At 40.3% G+C, this 14336-nt stretch overlaps 1 protein-coding gene and 1 long non-coding RNA gene across 2 annotated transcripts; one reads left to right on the top strand and one right to left on the bottom strand.

The window, feature by feature from the left end:
* Nucleotides 1-476: 476 nt before the first annotated feature.
* Nucleotides 477-13725, bottom strand: ift81 (intraflagellar transport 81 homolog). Its single transcript, XM_088377214.1, has 18 exons — nt 13282-13725; nt 13068-13171; nt 12793-12973; nt 12622-12711; nt 12383-12448; nt 11965-12075; nt 9988-10072; nt 9591-9754; nt 9426-9521; nt 8916-9062; nt 5814-5963; nt 4268-4396; nt 4084-4173; nt 3374-3460; nt 3190-3261; nt 1704-1789; nt 1394-1439; nt 477-1271 (listed from the first exon to the last, which is right to left on the bottom strand). Exons 1-18 carry the CDS (start codon nt 13423-13425, stop codon nt 1089-1091), a joined length of 2031 nt encoding a protein of 676 aa, XP_088233340.1. The 5' UTR covers nt 13426-13725; the 3' UTR covers nt 477-1088.
* On the top strand, nt 3773-7249 carry LOC148398311 (uncharacterized). The gene is made up of 2 exons (XR_015858780.1): nt 3773-4424; nt 6836-7249. It is a non-coding gene; the product is annotated as an uncharacterized LOC148398311 (long non-coding RNA).
* Nucleotides 13726-14336: the final 611 nt, after the last annotated feature.

Here is a 14336-nt window from a genome sequence, read left to right as displayed (position 1 = left end):
TTTCACACCAACACATTAAATCTGTAAACACACCATGTTGATGATGAACATTTTAGATGACCCTTTGCCTCAGATGTGCTCTTTAGTGGCTTCCTAACTTGACAGGGATGACGTGCATCACCTGTTTTCACAGCTCAATAAGGCCCTTGAACGAAGATGCTTTAAAAATAACATGATACTCCACAGTTGGACGTCAACATGCACGCAGTCTGTTTGGCACGAGAGCCTAATACGCTGTCAACAGCAGATTAGAAAAAGATACCCTGAAACCTCGCTCAAGACATTACTTGGAACATGAAGCATAAAAGAACAAATCAAGCTGGACACCTGAATTTAGTCCAGCGAGTACTTTAGAATGATAGATGATAGGTGTGGATGTCAGTGTGAATGAGCTCTGACTGGTAATCATTCCAAGATGTACATCAGCTCATACTCAATGTCAGCAGAGATGGTCTGGATGGATAAATTGAGAGAAATTATTGGATCTTGAACATTTTAATTGCAAAACCATTATGGTTCCTCATTACAAAAGTCAAAATCTAACATTCGTTGACATTATTCTTGCACATTGTAATTTTAAAACACACATTACCAGTCAGAATTAACATGACATTATAACATCCTATAAAACACAGAAAAATAACCTAGTATAGCTTACATTTTCAAATTTATGAAAACAATATTTCTACAAAAAAGAATAACTAGCTAATTGCATACACAGCAACAGTTACCTCCAAAATTGGCAAGAAACAGTCCAAGGTCATGCTCTTCCTGCTAAAAATAGTTGACCATTGCCACCGGTACTCCATTATGTGTGCCGTGATAATCACGAGACACTTGGATCGAAAGTACATTAATCACGTGTCAAAACGTCTGGTGGCTCACAGAGAGTTAAAACATTGTAAATCTCAAACCTTGTCATGGACGGTTGTGCTCATGTAAGAAAACTGTCCCCCAATGTTAAAACATAGTTATTCAATGATTGATGAAATTGTGCTTTTAATACGTTTTCATAAAGCCATTAAACTAAATAAATTAAATAACAAGACAGTGGGGTTTAAAAGGAAGTACTGAAATCATGTGAGCTCTCACAGCACCAGCCTATCCTCTCCTCCTTCTTGGATAACCTGACCGACAGATGCCTCGCTTTGCACTCTTATGAAGCACTGCCTCTTGCACTCCATCAGTTGCTCCAAGTCTTGCCACATCTTCATCTGCTCCATGTTAGTAGTGTGGCTCTCCCGCACCAGCTTCTGTTTCTCACGCAACTTCTGCAGTGCACGTGGGAGGGGGAAAAAAAAGCTAACATGGCATATTCATCTTTTCAAACATCTCACCTCATGTATCCACTGAAAATAATTTCTCGAAAAAATGTACTGAGTAAATAACTCACCTTGCCAAGTAGCTCCTGCTCTGCAATGTTCTTCATGTACACTTCCCTACAAACAAGGGTATTATTCACATGCAGGCCATAGCAAATTCAAAAGAGCTCACACACTGTTTTCAAAGTGGTTTCTCATATACCCTTAATCCATATTTTGGTTCCATCATAAGTGATTAGGAACTCTCAGATGCCTCTTTGTGTGAAATGAAATAATGCGGGTGCAGCAGCTCAACTGACTATGACGTAAGAGGAGCTCCCAGAGGGTATAAAAGGTTATTAAACTTTCAAGCGGCTGTTTGGCCAGACTCAGCGTGCTCACCTGATGGCCTTTTTCCTCTCCTGGACATCAGAGGACACGTAGGCCTTCATCTCCTCAGCCGCCCGCTGTATTTGCATCTCAATGACCTGTGAAAGACAGAGATGAACTCATGAACTAGCAGGAGCCTAGTTGAAGAGGCTGGGTTTACCTTCTCACACAGCTGTTAAAACAATCCGGTTCATTTTTAACATATTGCAACATGTTTTCTGGGCTAACCTTAAAGGTATCAAACAGTCGCTGCTCAGATGACCAATCACATAGACGATACCAGATGAGAAATGTACCGTATACTAAAAGAATGTTTGAGCAAACCAGTTTGCAAGAGGAAATAAAAAACTCAAAGGTTTTTACAAAAGAGCAGTTTAAATGGAGTCAAATTGTTACATGATAATAAAGTAACCAAATTATAAGAAATTGATCATATTTTATAGATTACAAAATTGAAATGAAAGGATAATATGGAGCGTTGTTAAAAGACCACCTACTGATCTCTTTGGACTCACATGTCCATCTTATTAGTGCTGCCAACAGCCCTTTCAAGAATTTTAATAAATACAACACCAGAAAGCATGAAAAACCATATGCCCTCTTCTAATTTTTTATTGTGGGTTCCCCACTTTAATGTTTAAGATCATCAAACAAATGTAAATAGTGTATCAGACAATCATAACCTAAGTCAAAATTAAAAAAAATGTGGATTTTAAATAGTGATTCATACTTGCCCCCCTAAACTCCTTGCAGAATTTTAAAATTTAGAAAAAAAAAAAAATCAGCAACACTCGAGGGTTTTTGAGCATGAACAGACTTTTTAAAGGCCATCTCACAGCATTTCAATCAGATTCGAGTCTTGACTAAACTTTGACTAGGCCACTCCAAAACCGTCACTATATATTTTTAAAGCCATTCAGAAGTTGACTTGTTTGTGTGTTTTGGATTGTAGTCCTGCAGCAGAATCCAAGTCCACTTCAGTTTGAGTTACCAAACGCGCTAAGGATTTACTGGTAAAGAATGGGATTCAAGGTTCCATCAATCACAGCAAGTCATCCAGGTCCAGAATTAGCAAAGCAGTTCCTGAACATCACAGTACCACCACGAAACATGATTGTTGGTATGATGATCATTTTTTGAAATGCTGTTACATTTATGGCAGATTTAACAACACGAACCTTCCGACCAAAAAAAAAAAAAAATCCTCCGACATGTCTTGGCAATCTTTATTTTTTATATCTGTGTGCTCATGCTTTACTGTCATTATGTTTCATGTTGAGAAATGTTTGACAGTTTGTTTATCTAGTTCTTTTGGCCACTTTGAAGAGGAGCAGTTGAATCCAAGAGAATTATCATTTGCGCCTAACACTTGGCTTACTCTTGACTAATTTGGCTATGCCGCAGTTTAGTGAGTGGGCAGGCCTCAGAAAAAGGCTTCAAATTTACTGCTGCAAGAATTGTGGAAGTCGACATTTGGCTGCCTGCTCCTTATTCTTACCTCAGACTTGCAGTTGATGTAATGATATCGATTTTCCTCCTGTGCCGTCTCCTCTCTCAACGCTTTCACCTCCTGTGAAGAATACAAATGTTATTTGCAATACCCAGTAAAGAAACACGAGTATGACTTTGGAAAAAGAAAAAAAAAAAAAAAAAAAAAAAAGCAACGACAACAGAAACAATACCTGCTCCAATTTTGACCTGTTGCTCTCTAGACCAGCAGCACAACTTTCGTATTGGGATTTCTTTTCTTCATATTCCTGATTTAAAACCTGGAAAAATATTGGAGCAGAGAGTCAGTATTCCTCTCACACAAAACAAAGCTCACTTTTCTGTACAAAAATCATTCCAAGACAATTTCAACACTGTCCAATTATAGTACCACTCGAAACACAGAATCACTTTGAGCAACTTAACCAACAATGGCCTCTCTTACAAAGTCTATTTCTGTCCTTCGGTTGCAGTGTTTCATTGGTAGACATTAGCCACTGAAGAGGAAGATGGAACACATGTAGGAAAATTTAATCCTCTGCCTTTACCGAAGCAATGTGGGGGGCTTTCCCTTCAAGCATTTTATTTCTGGAGCGCGTAAAGGATTGCTAAAATACCAGAGTGTCACAATAATAGACGATACAGAAGTCCAACAGGAATCAGTAATAATTTTATCCATTTGATCTCACACTTAAGATGGACTAATGTCTCATCACAGTGGCTACCTTGATGTACAATGTTTTCCGATATTTCACATTTACTACTGCATCAAGTCATTGCAGTATTTTGTATTTTTAAAGAGAAGATGGATAGTGTTTTTTCCTTTTGTAAAAATTAATTATTCAAAATAATGATGATAATAAAGAATGGCATCATAGTTGCATAGTAAAACAGCTATGCTCACCTGACACTGCTGCCTCAATGACCTCAGCTCCTTGATAATTGGAGCGAGAGCCGACTTCTTTTCCGCTATCTGTGAATTTAATTGCTTCGCCTATGAGAAGAGAGACAACAGTCACAATGAGGATTATTTTTTTCTCTAAAGTAAAATAGCAAGATTCATCAAATTCTATCCTGAGTAATGTTACCATTTCAGACATGTCACCCAGTTTGCGGCCCTTCTTTTCATCTAGCTCGCTCTTGATGGCTGACATCCTCTCGAGTTCCTCCTGAGTATTGCTGTAGCCGGAGATACCCTTCTCAGCTTCCACAGTTTGCTTCCAAAACACAAGGGAGAGAAATCTGGTAAGTTAATGACCCAATGTAAGGCGGAAATAGCCAGAAAATGTTCAACTTACTATTGTACCGAGTATCTTAGTTGGAAAACAATTAATTTTCTCAATTACCATTTATTCAGAATTAATTGTGGGTAATAGATATAACACATGCTGCATAGATTGTGTGCAGCTTTTGGATTTAATTAGAAGACAAGAGTCAACCTTGATAAAAAGAACACAAAAGTAAGTTTTTCACAAGTGCTTGGTGTTGGGTGAAAAAAAAAAAACACCCTCCAGGGTAAGTACCAAACCAAATGGATCATGAGGATATCAATGCAACCATGAATAAATAAATAAACTGCAAATAAATAAAATGGTACAGCCTGCCAGTCGCCACCATCTTATACTCAGTTTAAACTGTCTAATATCATGAAGTAGGAGGAATGAACAAGGAGGTGGAAAACCATATTTTCACACAGTTATTAATGTTTGAGACTTGGCATAGGTCTGCCATATAGATTCATCGTAGTCATCGTCAACTATGGTATGAAGCAAATGTTACTCAATCTGGGAGGCGTTAAACGGGACATACCAAAGTTGAATTGCTTTAACTCAAACAAATGGGTCTTAGTAACTCTAAAAGTGCACAGCTAAATAGACGTTTTGTTAGCTTTTTAAAAAATGTTTCCACAAGTAATACGCTTCCGCTGTCACAATTTGTCTTTGGTTTGATAAATCACAATACTCATGCTGAATTCCTCTATATGCAAACACTCCTTCGACAAGATGCAAAATCAACTGCGTAGCAGTTAAATATTTGATTGTGGTTGCACCCTGTAGTTGATTTTTGCACAAGGCCCACTGTCTTCAAGGGGGGAACAGTTTCCATCTGTAGCTTACAAGAACTACTAACCCGTCACATCCAAAGGATGAGACTGAAAACTGCCATAGCTTAACAACTCCCAGTGAGAGATGCAGAAAGAGCAGGGGCGGCAGATGCAGCTGTCAAAAATAGCAGCTCTGCATGGCTTCTTTCAGACAGCCTATCAACAAGTCAGGCGCTGGGACCACAAAGAGGTGTGAAGCAATTTCTAGGAAGCTTCCAGAACGCCAGTGTTAACACGGCCAGTGTGAATGGGGAGATCAACTGAAAACAGAGCGATTGGAGGGAGCCAGCCGATGCGCGGCACCGAGGGAACGGCTACTTGAGTGCCTTGCTCAAGGGCAGTTGATAGAACAGTTCTCGCACTGCTCCATTCATATTTTACCCTTAATGCTGTGTGCCGTACTAATCAGTAGCAAAAAAAGACATACTGTAAAAAGGACTTTACATTCATGTGCAGTCCTTTGCAAGAAATGATGGAAGTTACCCAAAAACAAAAATTTTGCTCGGGTTTTGAACTCATTTGTAGTTTACCAGTTTCTCTTGGACAGCCTCATGCCTCTGCTTGAGAATCTCCTCAGTCCGTTGTAGAACGCCATACTCAGCCTTCAGCTCTGCAATTTCCTGACGTTTCTTCTTGTAAACTGTACCCTTGCTTCGCAGTTTCACCACCAAACGTTTCAGCTAGGAGGGAACAGAAGACAATTCAAGTCAAGAGTTGATACCAGCCAGAATCTTTCAGTTGGAAATAACACAAGGGTCAAATGAGGTTAAACAGTTTCGAAATATATTTAATCTTTGATTGTGTTTTTTTCAATGATTCTCATTCCTGATTTCAAAACTCTGACAACAAGTACACACAATCTTCTGCTGGTTCCTGGTGTCTTCTATCACAATATAGACGCATGCTGTCCAATGCCTTGCTCAAGGTCAGCAGAGGAAAGGATTTCGAAAACAGCAGACGGGGGGCCCCAGGGCCCGTGCCCTGATCCAGCACAGTCACTCGATCTGTTCAGGCATGCTACGTCCAGCAAATAGCTCCATCTGGCAGAATCTCAGCTGCAAGTGGACGTGGGCTCGGGCCCCAACCCGAGGGTCTTTCTGTCTGTCTGTCTATCGGGACACACTGAAGCTCCTCCACAATGAAGAGCAGCTATAAATGAACAAGGACACGAGAGAACAGTCCCAGAAAACACAGAATGTGCTTCACGTCCTTTGGGGACCCGAGAAGCTTGATGTGAGACACAGTGGGTGGAGGGACGGTTCAGAGAGTATATTCTAGGTGTATTTTAGGACATCAAGGGCAGTCGTAGCTGAGAGAGGACTTAACAGAGAAGAATAATACTCCATAGTGTTCCTGACAGTGTGTTCCCACAAAGGAATCCTGTTACCAACAAGCAGCTCACTCATAACACGCTTGACCACGCTAAAGTGAAGTACAAATACGAGCGGAGCAGTGACACTGAGAGCAGAATATAAAATGGAGATCCCCTCTTCACTGCAATAGTACTACTATATTTAAGCTGTGTGATGTGCTCAGTTGATAAACTTGACAGGCCAACAAGATGCAGTCGTCCCTCTGCAGCTGATGGGTGGCAGGTGATGCGATGACACAACAAGCAGAATGGAAAATACCGCTGATAAAGTGATCATCTCCACTGTGACTGAGGAGGAGCCTGCTAAGCAGTGCTGGACAAGATATTTTCCATTAACTTATACAAGCAAAGGACCCTCTTTGTTACTACAACTGATTGCTTATCAATACTCAAGCCATAAATGGAAGAAGGTTGCATACTTGATGAGTCCTGTATGACACTAACCAACTAGTGCATGTTCATATGTACACTTGTAGCTGAATTCCTCTTCTGTATGAGTGAAATAAATGGGGGGAAGAATTATGGAGTCCTTTTTGTCCACTGGATTGTTCAATTGATTACTTTCTTATAACAAAATAAATGTAACGAGACTCATTTCAATCGCATTTGTATTTTTGTCAAAAGTGGAGACAGCAGCTGTTTAATTCTGAATGCCAAAGCATCTGATTTGTTCCAGTATGAGTGATGTAATGTCTCAGAGATTGCTGAAACGCATGCTGTCCATCAGCTGTGTCTGTCAACTTGTGACAGATGCTACACCTAAATGTTTACCATGCCAATTTAATGACAGCAAATCACCCTCTTCTGCCACAGTAGCAGGTCAGAGAGGTCAAGGGTCACAACAGTGTACAATCAACAAGTAGTGACAGCATCCTCTCAGCCAAGATCTGTGGACTCCTGAAGAAAGGATAAAAAGTACACTTTGGGCTGTACCACTTCAATGTGGCAACAGAAAATTCTAGGACCCCTATGGCCTTCACTTTTCTTCTGTTTACAGATCACAGAGAATATCAAGAAATAGCTGTTGCTCTTTAAAGGGGAAGTCAATCCACACATTTATTTGTAATAGTATGTTCTATGCAACTCAACTAATGGAAACACGGTGTTCTGACTTCATTTGTGGAATATGAATTGAACAGGCAAAATCCACCTGTTTTTATCCAGCTCGGTGGATGGCCAACCAATCACGGCTCACCAGTTTTCTGAAGCCAAGTCATGATTGGTTGTGTCCTGAGACCTGGCAATTGGAAAGTTATTTTCAGTCGACATCAAGCAGCAAAATGGCCACCTCCTGAGATGGATAAAAACGAGAGAATTTTGCTCCTTAACTCATATCCACAAACGCAATATTCATCAGAATGCCATATTTAGACTTGTGCGGGCCCACACAATATATTACTGAACAGAAAATTTTGGGGTTGACTCCCCCTTTAAGATTTATCAGACAGACTGTAAAATCGCCTGCCACATTTTGGCTGCAGCGCCGTCCGTTTTCATCTGTCGGTGGCTCTCTGCTTATAAACAACATTCTAAATAGAGTCGATAGATCTGTCAAAGCTGTCACGGCATATAAAGCCCGTTATCTTATTCCGCCAGTTCCGTTGACATGATTGGAATCCACTTGCTGACCGCTGCATGCACCATTATGAGTATGTTTGTATATGAGTTAAATGGAGAGAACACGAAACAATATTGCACCTTCCCTTTTGTGAGATTACAGAATGAAGAGACCAAAGCTACAAAGATTACCTCCTCAGGTTTTAGTTTCCTTGTCAATAGGAGTATTTCTCAAGAAGACATCAAGAATGTTTGGAAGTCCCTTGCTGTTTGATCAAATGAAGATCAAACCTTATAGGCCTCTAAAAGTGTTTTGTTGAATTAAGTGAGTACAAGGGAAAAGGCAACTTCCAGGCATTTTGGTCAGTCCAATTTCTTGTTCTGGTTCTTCTCAGTTGGCTTCTATTAATAGATCTTCATGAATATGCGGGGGCGAGTGGGGGGAAAAGGATGAGTACTGTTAAGACAGTAAGCAGTCTGTGTTTGGATAGGACCATAAATAGCATTTTGTGGGTTTTTGTGTGGTTTGAATATATACATAAGCACAAGAAAGTGAGTGATCTTAGCAGTCTATGTCAACAACAGAGACTGATACAGATTAGTTGATTTAGTATATTGCGCAACTCTAGCCCCACAACATTGGGATTGTTTTTTTGAATGAGTGCATGAACTTGTGACTGCAGCAAGCAAACAGACTTGGTACCTCATCACCCCGGATGATCTCTTCCCCATTGGAGGCCAGTGCCTGGTTTGTCCTATGTTTCAGTTCTCGCTCTGCAGCCGCTAACTCCTCCCTTGCTTCCTGCAGCTCTTCAGCTTTTGCTTCCTTCTTACGGATGATGATGGAGGCCTGCGAGAGTCAGATTAGAATTGTTCTTGCAAATGAGCAATGTTCAAGGGAAAAACTTGAGGCAATGAAGATGAGCGAAATGACATCACATAATTAACAAATGCTTCAGGGATTTCCTCTGAATTGGATGTCTTTGTGGAACACAAGACATTTTGGAGTAATTTGTTTCACAAATTTTAGCACTATGAAAGGTTTTAGGCTCCATTGGTAAGTAAAGTGAATGTTTCAATGAATAAAGAACCCAAGACATGAAGACACAGAAAACTGGCATACACGTATTTGGCATTACATATTAAGAGTACCAGGATAAGTCCACATTAAAAGAATAGAGTCAAAGCCTCCAGAAAGCAAATCAAATCTCACCTGCTGCCTGTATAGAGTCAGCTTGTCATCTATAGGGTCACTTCTCATCATCTTCTTCTCAATCAACTGATTTATCTGAGAGTCAACTTCCTTAATCTGGAAAAAAAAGATGTGAAACTTAAAAATAAAGTTAAATGCATACAGACTTGACAGTGGCATCCTGACCTTGTTCCCCAGCTCAAGGAGATCACCATGACCCATGGCGGGCTCTGATGCCACTTTCTGAAGGTACTGAACTGTACGTCGGAGGATCTCCAACTCTTTGGGGAGTTTTTCAGAGACCATGTACGAGTTGATCTTGATCTCCTCCTCGAGCCTTTTCATTAGGCCTGGGGAAGACAACCCTCAATACATTTGGAAAATGATTGCATTTCAAATGAAACCTTTCTAAAATTGGAAAGTTGCTCCTCTCTTGGGACCACGCTCACTCACAACAAACACTGTGACAAGAACAAAAATAGAACAAGGTATTTGGACACCAGATCATCTTATCTTATAGCAATTGTTTTGATGATCCTGTGACCCTGTTCTGTGTCCTGCTGAAGCAGAGAGCAACACTTACTATCTGGACTGGAATCAGCTGCAGCTTGCCGCATGTCCTTTAACTGTTGCTGCAACCTCTGCAGCCTCTGCTCTGCCTGAAAAAGCTAAAGGCAAGCAGCTGATTATTAGCACAGGCCAAGGACAAAATTGGTATAAATTACCCTAAATATACACTACCGTTCAAAAGTTTGGGATCACCCAAACAATTTTGTGTTTTCCATGAAAAGTCACACTTACTCACCACCAAACGTTGTGAAATGAATAGAAAATAGAGTCAAGACATTGACAAGGTTAGAAATAATGATTTGTATTTGAAATAAGATTTTTTTTACATCAAACTTTGCTTTCGTCAAAGAATCCTCCATTTGCAGCAATTACGGCATTGCAGACCTTTGGCATTCTAGCTGTTAATTTGTTGAGGTAATTTGGAGAAATTGCACCCCACGCTTCCAGAAGCAGCTCCCACAAGTTGGATTGGTTGGATGGGCACTTCTTGCGTACCATACGGTCAAGCTGCTCCCACAACAGCTCAATGGGGTTCAGATCTGGTGACTGCGCTGGCCACTCCATTACCGATAGAATACCAGCTGCCTGCTTCTGCTCTAAATAGTTCTCACACAATTTGGAGGTGTGTTTGGGGTCATTGTCCTGTTGTAGGATGAAATTGGCTCCAATCAAGCGCTGTCCACTGGGTATGGCATGGCGTTGCAAAATGGAGTGATCGCCTTCCTTATTCAGAATCCCTTTTACCCTGTACAAATCTCCCACCTTACCAGCACCAAAGCAACCCCAGACCATCACATTACCTCCTCCATGCTTAATAGATGGAGTCAGGCATTCTTCCAGCATCTTTTCATTTGTTCTGCGTCTCACAAACGTTCTTCTTTGTGATCCAAACACCTCAAACTTGGATTCATCCGTCCACAACACTTTTTTCCAGTCTTCCTCTGTCCAATGTCTGTTCTTTTGCCCATCTTAATCTTTTTCTTTTGTTGGCCAGTCTAAGATATGGCTTTTTCTTTGCCACTCTGCCCTGAAGCCCAGCATCCCGCAGCCGCCGCTTCACTGTAGATGTTGACACTGGTGTTTTGCGGGTACTATTTAATGAAGATGCCAGTTATTAAATTAAATTAAATTTTAAATTAAGTTATTAAATTAATGCCTCATTTGTACAGGGTAAAAGGGATTCTGAATAAGGAAGGCTATCACTCCATTTTGCATGCCATACCCAGTGGACAGCGCTTGATTGGAGCCAATTTCATCCTACAACAGGACAATGACCCCAAACACACCTCCAAACTGTGCGAGAACTATTTAGAGCAGAAGCAGGCAGCTGGTATTCTATCGGTAATGGACGTTGCAACGTATTCTTAGCAATAATATGCTCTGTCTTGCCCCCACAAGTCCAAACACTTTATTCTGATGGGTTGTGCGTTTTTTGAAAAATAATTAAGCAGATTCAAACCTTTTCATCTGGCACATACGACAGAAGAATTTTTGTACCATTTTTTGTACCACAACTTGTGGGAGCTGCTTCTGGAAGGGTGGGGTGCAATTTCTCCAGATTACCTCAACAAATTAACAGCTAGAATGCCAAAGGTCTGCAATGCCGTAATTGCTGCAAACGGAGGATTCTTTGACGAAAGGAAAGTTTGATGTAAAAAAAAAATCTTATTTCAAATACAAATCATTATTTCTAACCTTGTCAATGTCTTGACTCTATTTTCTATTCATTTCACAACGTTTGGTGGTGAATAAGTGTGACTTTTCATGGAAAACACAAAATTGTTTGGGTGACCCCAAACTTTTGAACGGTAGTGTATATATACATATATACATATACATATATATATACATATATATACACTATATATATATATAAACATTACAGCACTTGTTTTGCATAAATTACAAGGAAAATAAAGGAAAGACAGATCACACCATTAACTGATGCATGATTTAAAGTTGATATTAAACAGAGCAGTGAGTGTTTTACTTGGTTCTTTTGTTCTTGCTTCTGATGGGCCAAATGCTCCTCTCGCTTCTTCTCAATTCTCAGCTGTCTGGCCTGCTCCAGCATCTGCTGATGGTTGGACACTGACTCCACCTAGTGGAGGAACCAATGCACACTGTCATGATGGAACATTATCTGAAGGTGGACAGCGCCTCTTTTCCATATATAACCGTGCGACATAGGGAGTCTGGTTTCACCTTTTGGAATGACTTGGGTGCCAGATCAACAGCTCGTTAATTTGCTGGTGTGTCAAAACATCTTTACAAGCTGTCACATACCTGCTAGGCCTTCCAAAGCAGGTGCTAATACGACAAGGGTTATGTTTTCATTCCTCTGTGAATCTTAAAATCCTCCGAGCATTACAAGAGCAAATGGGCCCCTCTTGAGGGAGTTGACTTACCCGCTTCTTCAACCTTTCCACACGTTTAATAAGTGGACCCTTCTCCTCCTCCATTGCACTGATGTCCTGTTGTGAAACAACAAAAATACAGTTAAAAAAGTTCAGCAGGTATAGTGTTGATTTCAAAAAGCTATAAACATAAATAAATACATTGAAGATAAGAATGCATTTATTTATTTGACAGTTACAATTTCTATTAAGAGATGGGTTTTTTTTTTTTTTTTTTAAATGTTGTTTACCCTTCTGATTTCTGCTGTGGAAAACCCTGATGTCCTGAGCTGCTCACATTCCTTATGGTTGGTCTTAAATCCTTCCACCAGTTCTTCATACTAGCGCCATACATGTATGTGTGCATTAGTACATTTGCTGTCCTCATACATAAGTCAAGTGAAGTTTGGTGCATAAAAAACCTGGTGATATGTATCACTGATGACATCATCTGCCAAGAACTCTGCAGGAACATCAAGTTTAACAAGAAAGCGAGCCAAGTAAGCTCTCTTCTTTAGTTCTGGGACCCTCTGCAGAAGCCAGTGCAGGATGGGATGCACAGCAGGTTTGCTGCCAACCACAAGACCCTGTCTGAAGTTGCTCCTGATAGCAAAACATTGAGTCAGAAATGGCCCACACAAACACAAGAGTGCTTTTATATCAGTTATTTCATTTTACGGTAAACATAGCAACTTACAGCTCTGATTGGTTGCCAGGTGGTTTGTATTTCAGCATTCCAAGCAGAGTGCACATTCTCTTGGCGGTTTGTTCGGGCATTTCCTCGCGAATATCAATAGCTTGCTGAAAATAAGATTGTTGACTGATTGATTGGAAATTGTCATAGCATGACAATCGTGTTTGGAGTATATTAATATAACACCAAGTTGGGTAGGAATCTGCACGTTGCTTACCTTTGGGTCTACTTCAGCTAAAACGTCATTTAAAATCTGGAGCAGCTGCATCGGTTCGAGGGAGTCAAACGTGATTAGATTAAAGTTTTTCCTAAACGGATCTTTGTTCAGTTGTTCGACAATAAATTTTAGTTGCTCGCTCATCGTGAAGTGATTCTTAGGTTGTTTGTATAGTCAATAGAAACCCCTCACAAATTAATACTCAGTCTTTTGCTAACCTAACTAGCATAGAACATCCGCCTCAAGACTGACGACGCATTTAAATGGCGTGAATAAATCGGAAATTCAAGCTTTCTGGTACCGGAGCTATCTTACCTAAATGAAATAATCCCCTTTGTCCTCATAGACCATTTTCATTTCAATACCATACGTTGAAAGATGCTGCCTCCCCTTTGGAAAGTCTTTAGAAAGAAGAGTTCACGAAATACAGGGTTGTTCAGACGCACAGACAAACCAACAAGGTCGTTACAATGCATATACAACATACCAAATGCCGTAGAAATTACATAGCTATATATGAACAGAGCTCTGATATCACATCTAGATATACTGTAGTTACAGTTTTCACAAAATCTGACGAACAGGCGCCCGTTTGCTTTTCTATTTAGTGCTCCTGCAAAATTCCCGACTTTCAAGAGTAACCTGAATGCATCGTTAGCTGTTCGCGTTAGTGCAGTTGCCGTGGCTACACGAAACGATTTCCGGGTCAGTAGCCAATCGGATGGAACCTCCAAATAATTTTAATGCGCATAATGTATTTGAAAAAACCTCGCAAATAAAATCAAACCATATGCAATCCGTACACTACATATAGTATACAATAGATAACTGAGACTTCTGCATATTGTTGAGGTAGTCATTGAACACTCATGCTGTTTCCCTCTGAACTCTTAAACCGTCAGGTGGCGATGTTGGAATTTTTTTCTTGGTTTTTATTTGGAAAGATAAGCTTTAAAATTGCAACACAATGACCTTTGGAGTACCAAGAGTAATCCGCATGATGTGATGTTGTTTCCAAATCACTCGAAAAACTTTGGAAAAGGGTTATGGGAGAG

Source organism: Syngnathus floridae, chromosome 5 (assembly GCF_059516105.1).
Source record: "Syngnathus floridae isolate MCC-2025c chromosome 5, RoL_Sflo_1.0, whole genome shotgun sequence".
In the NCBI taxonomy this organism is placed as follows: Eukaryota; Metazoa; Chordata; class Actinopteri; order Syngnathiformes; family Syngnathidae; genus Syngnathus; species Syngnathus floridae.
The sequence above is the reverse complement of the archived record's forward strand: the minus strand, read 5'-3'. Positions and strand labels throughout refer to the sequence as shown.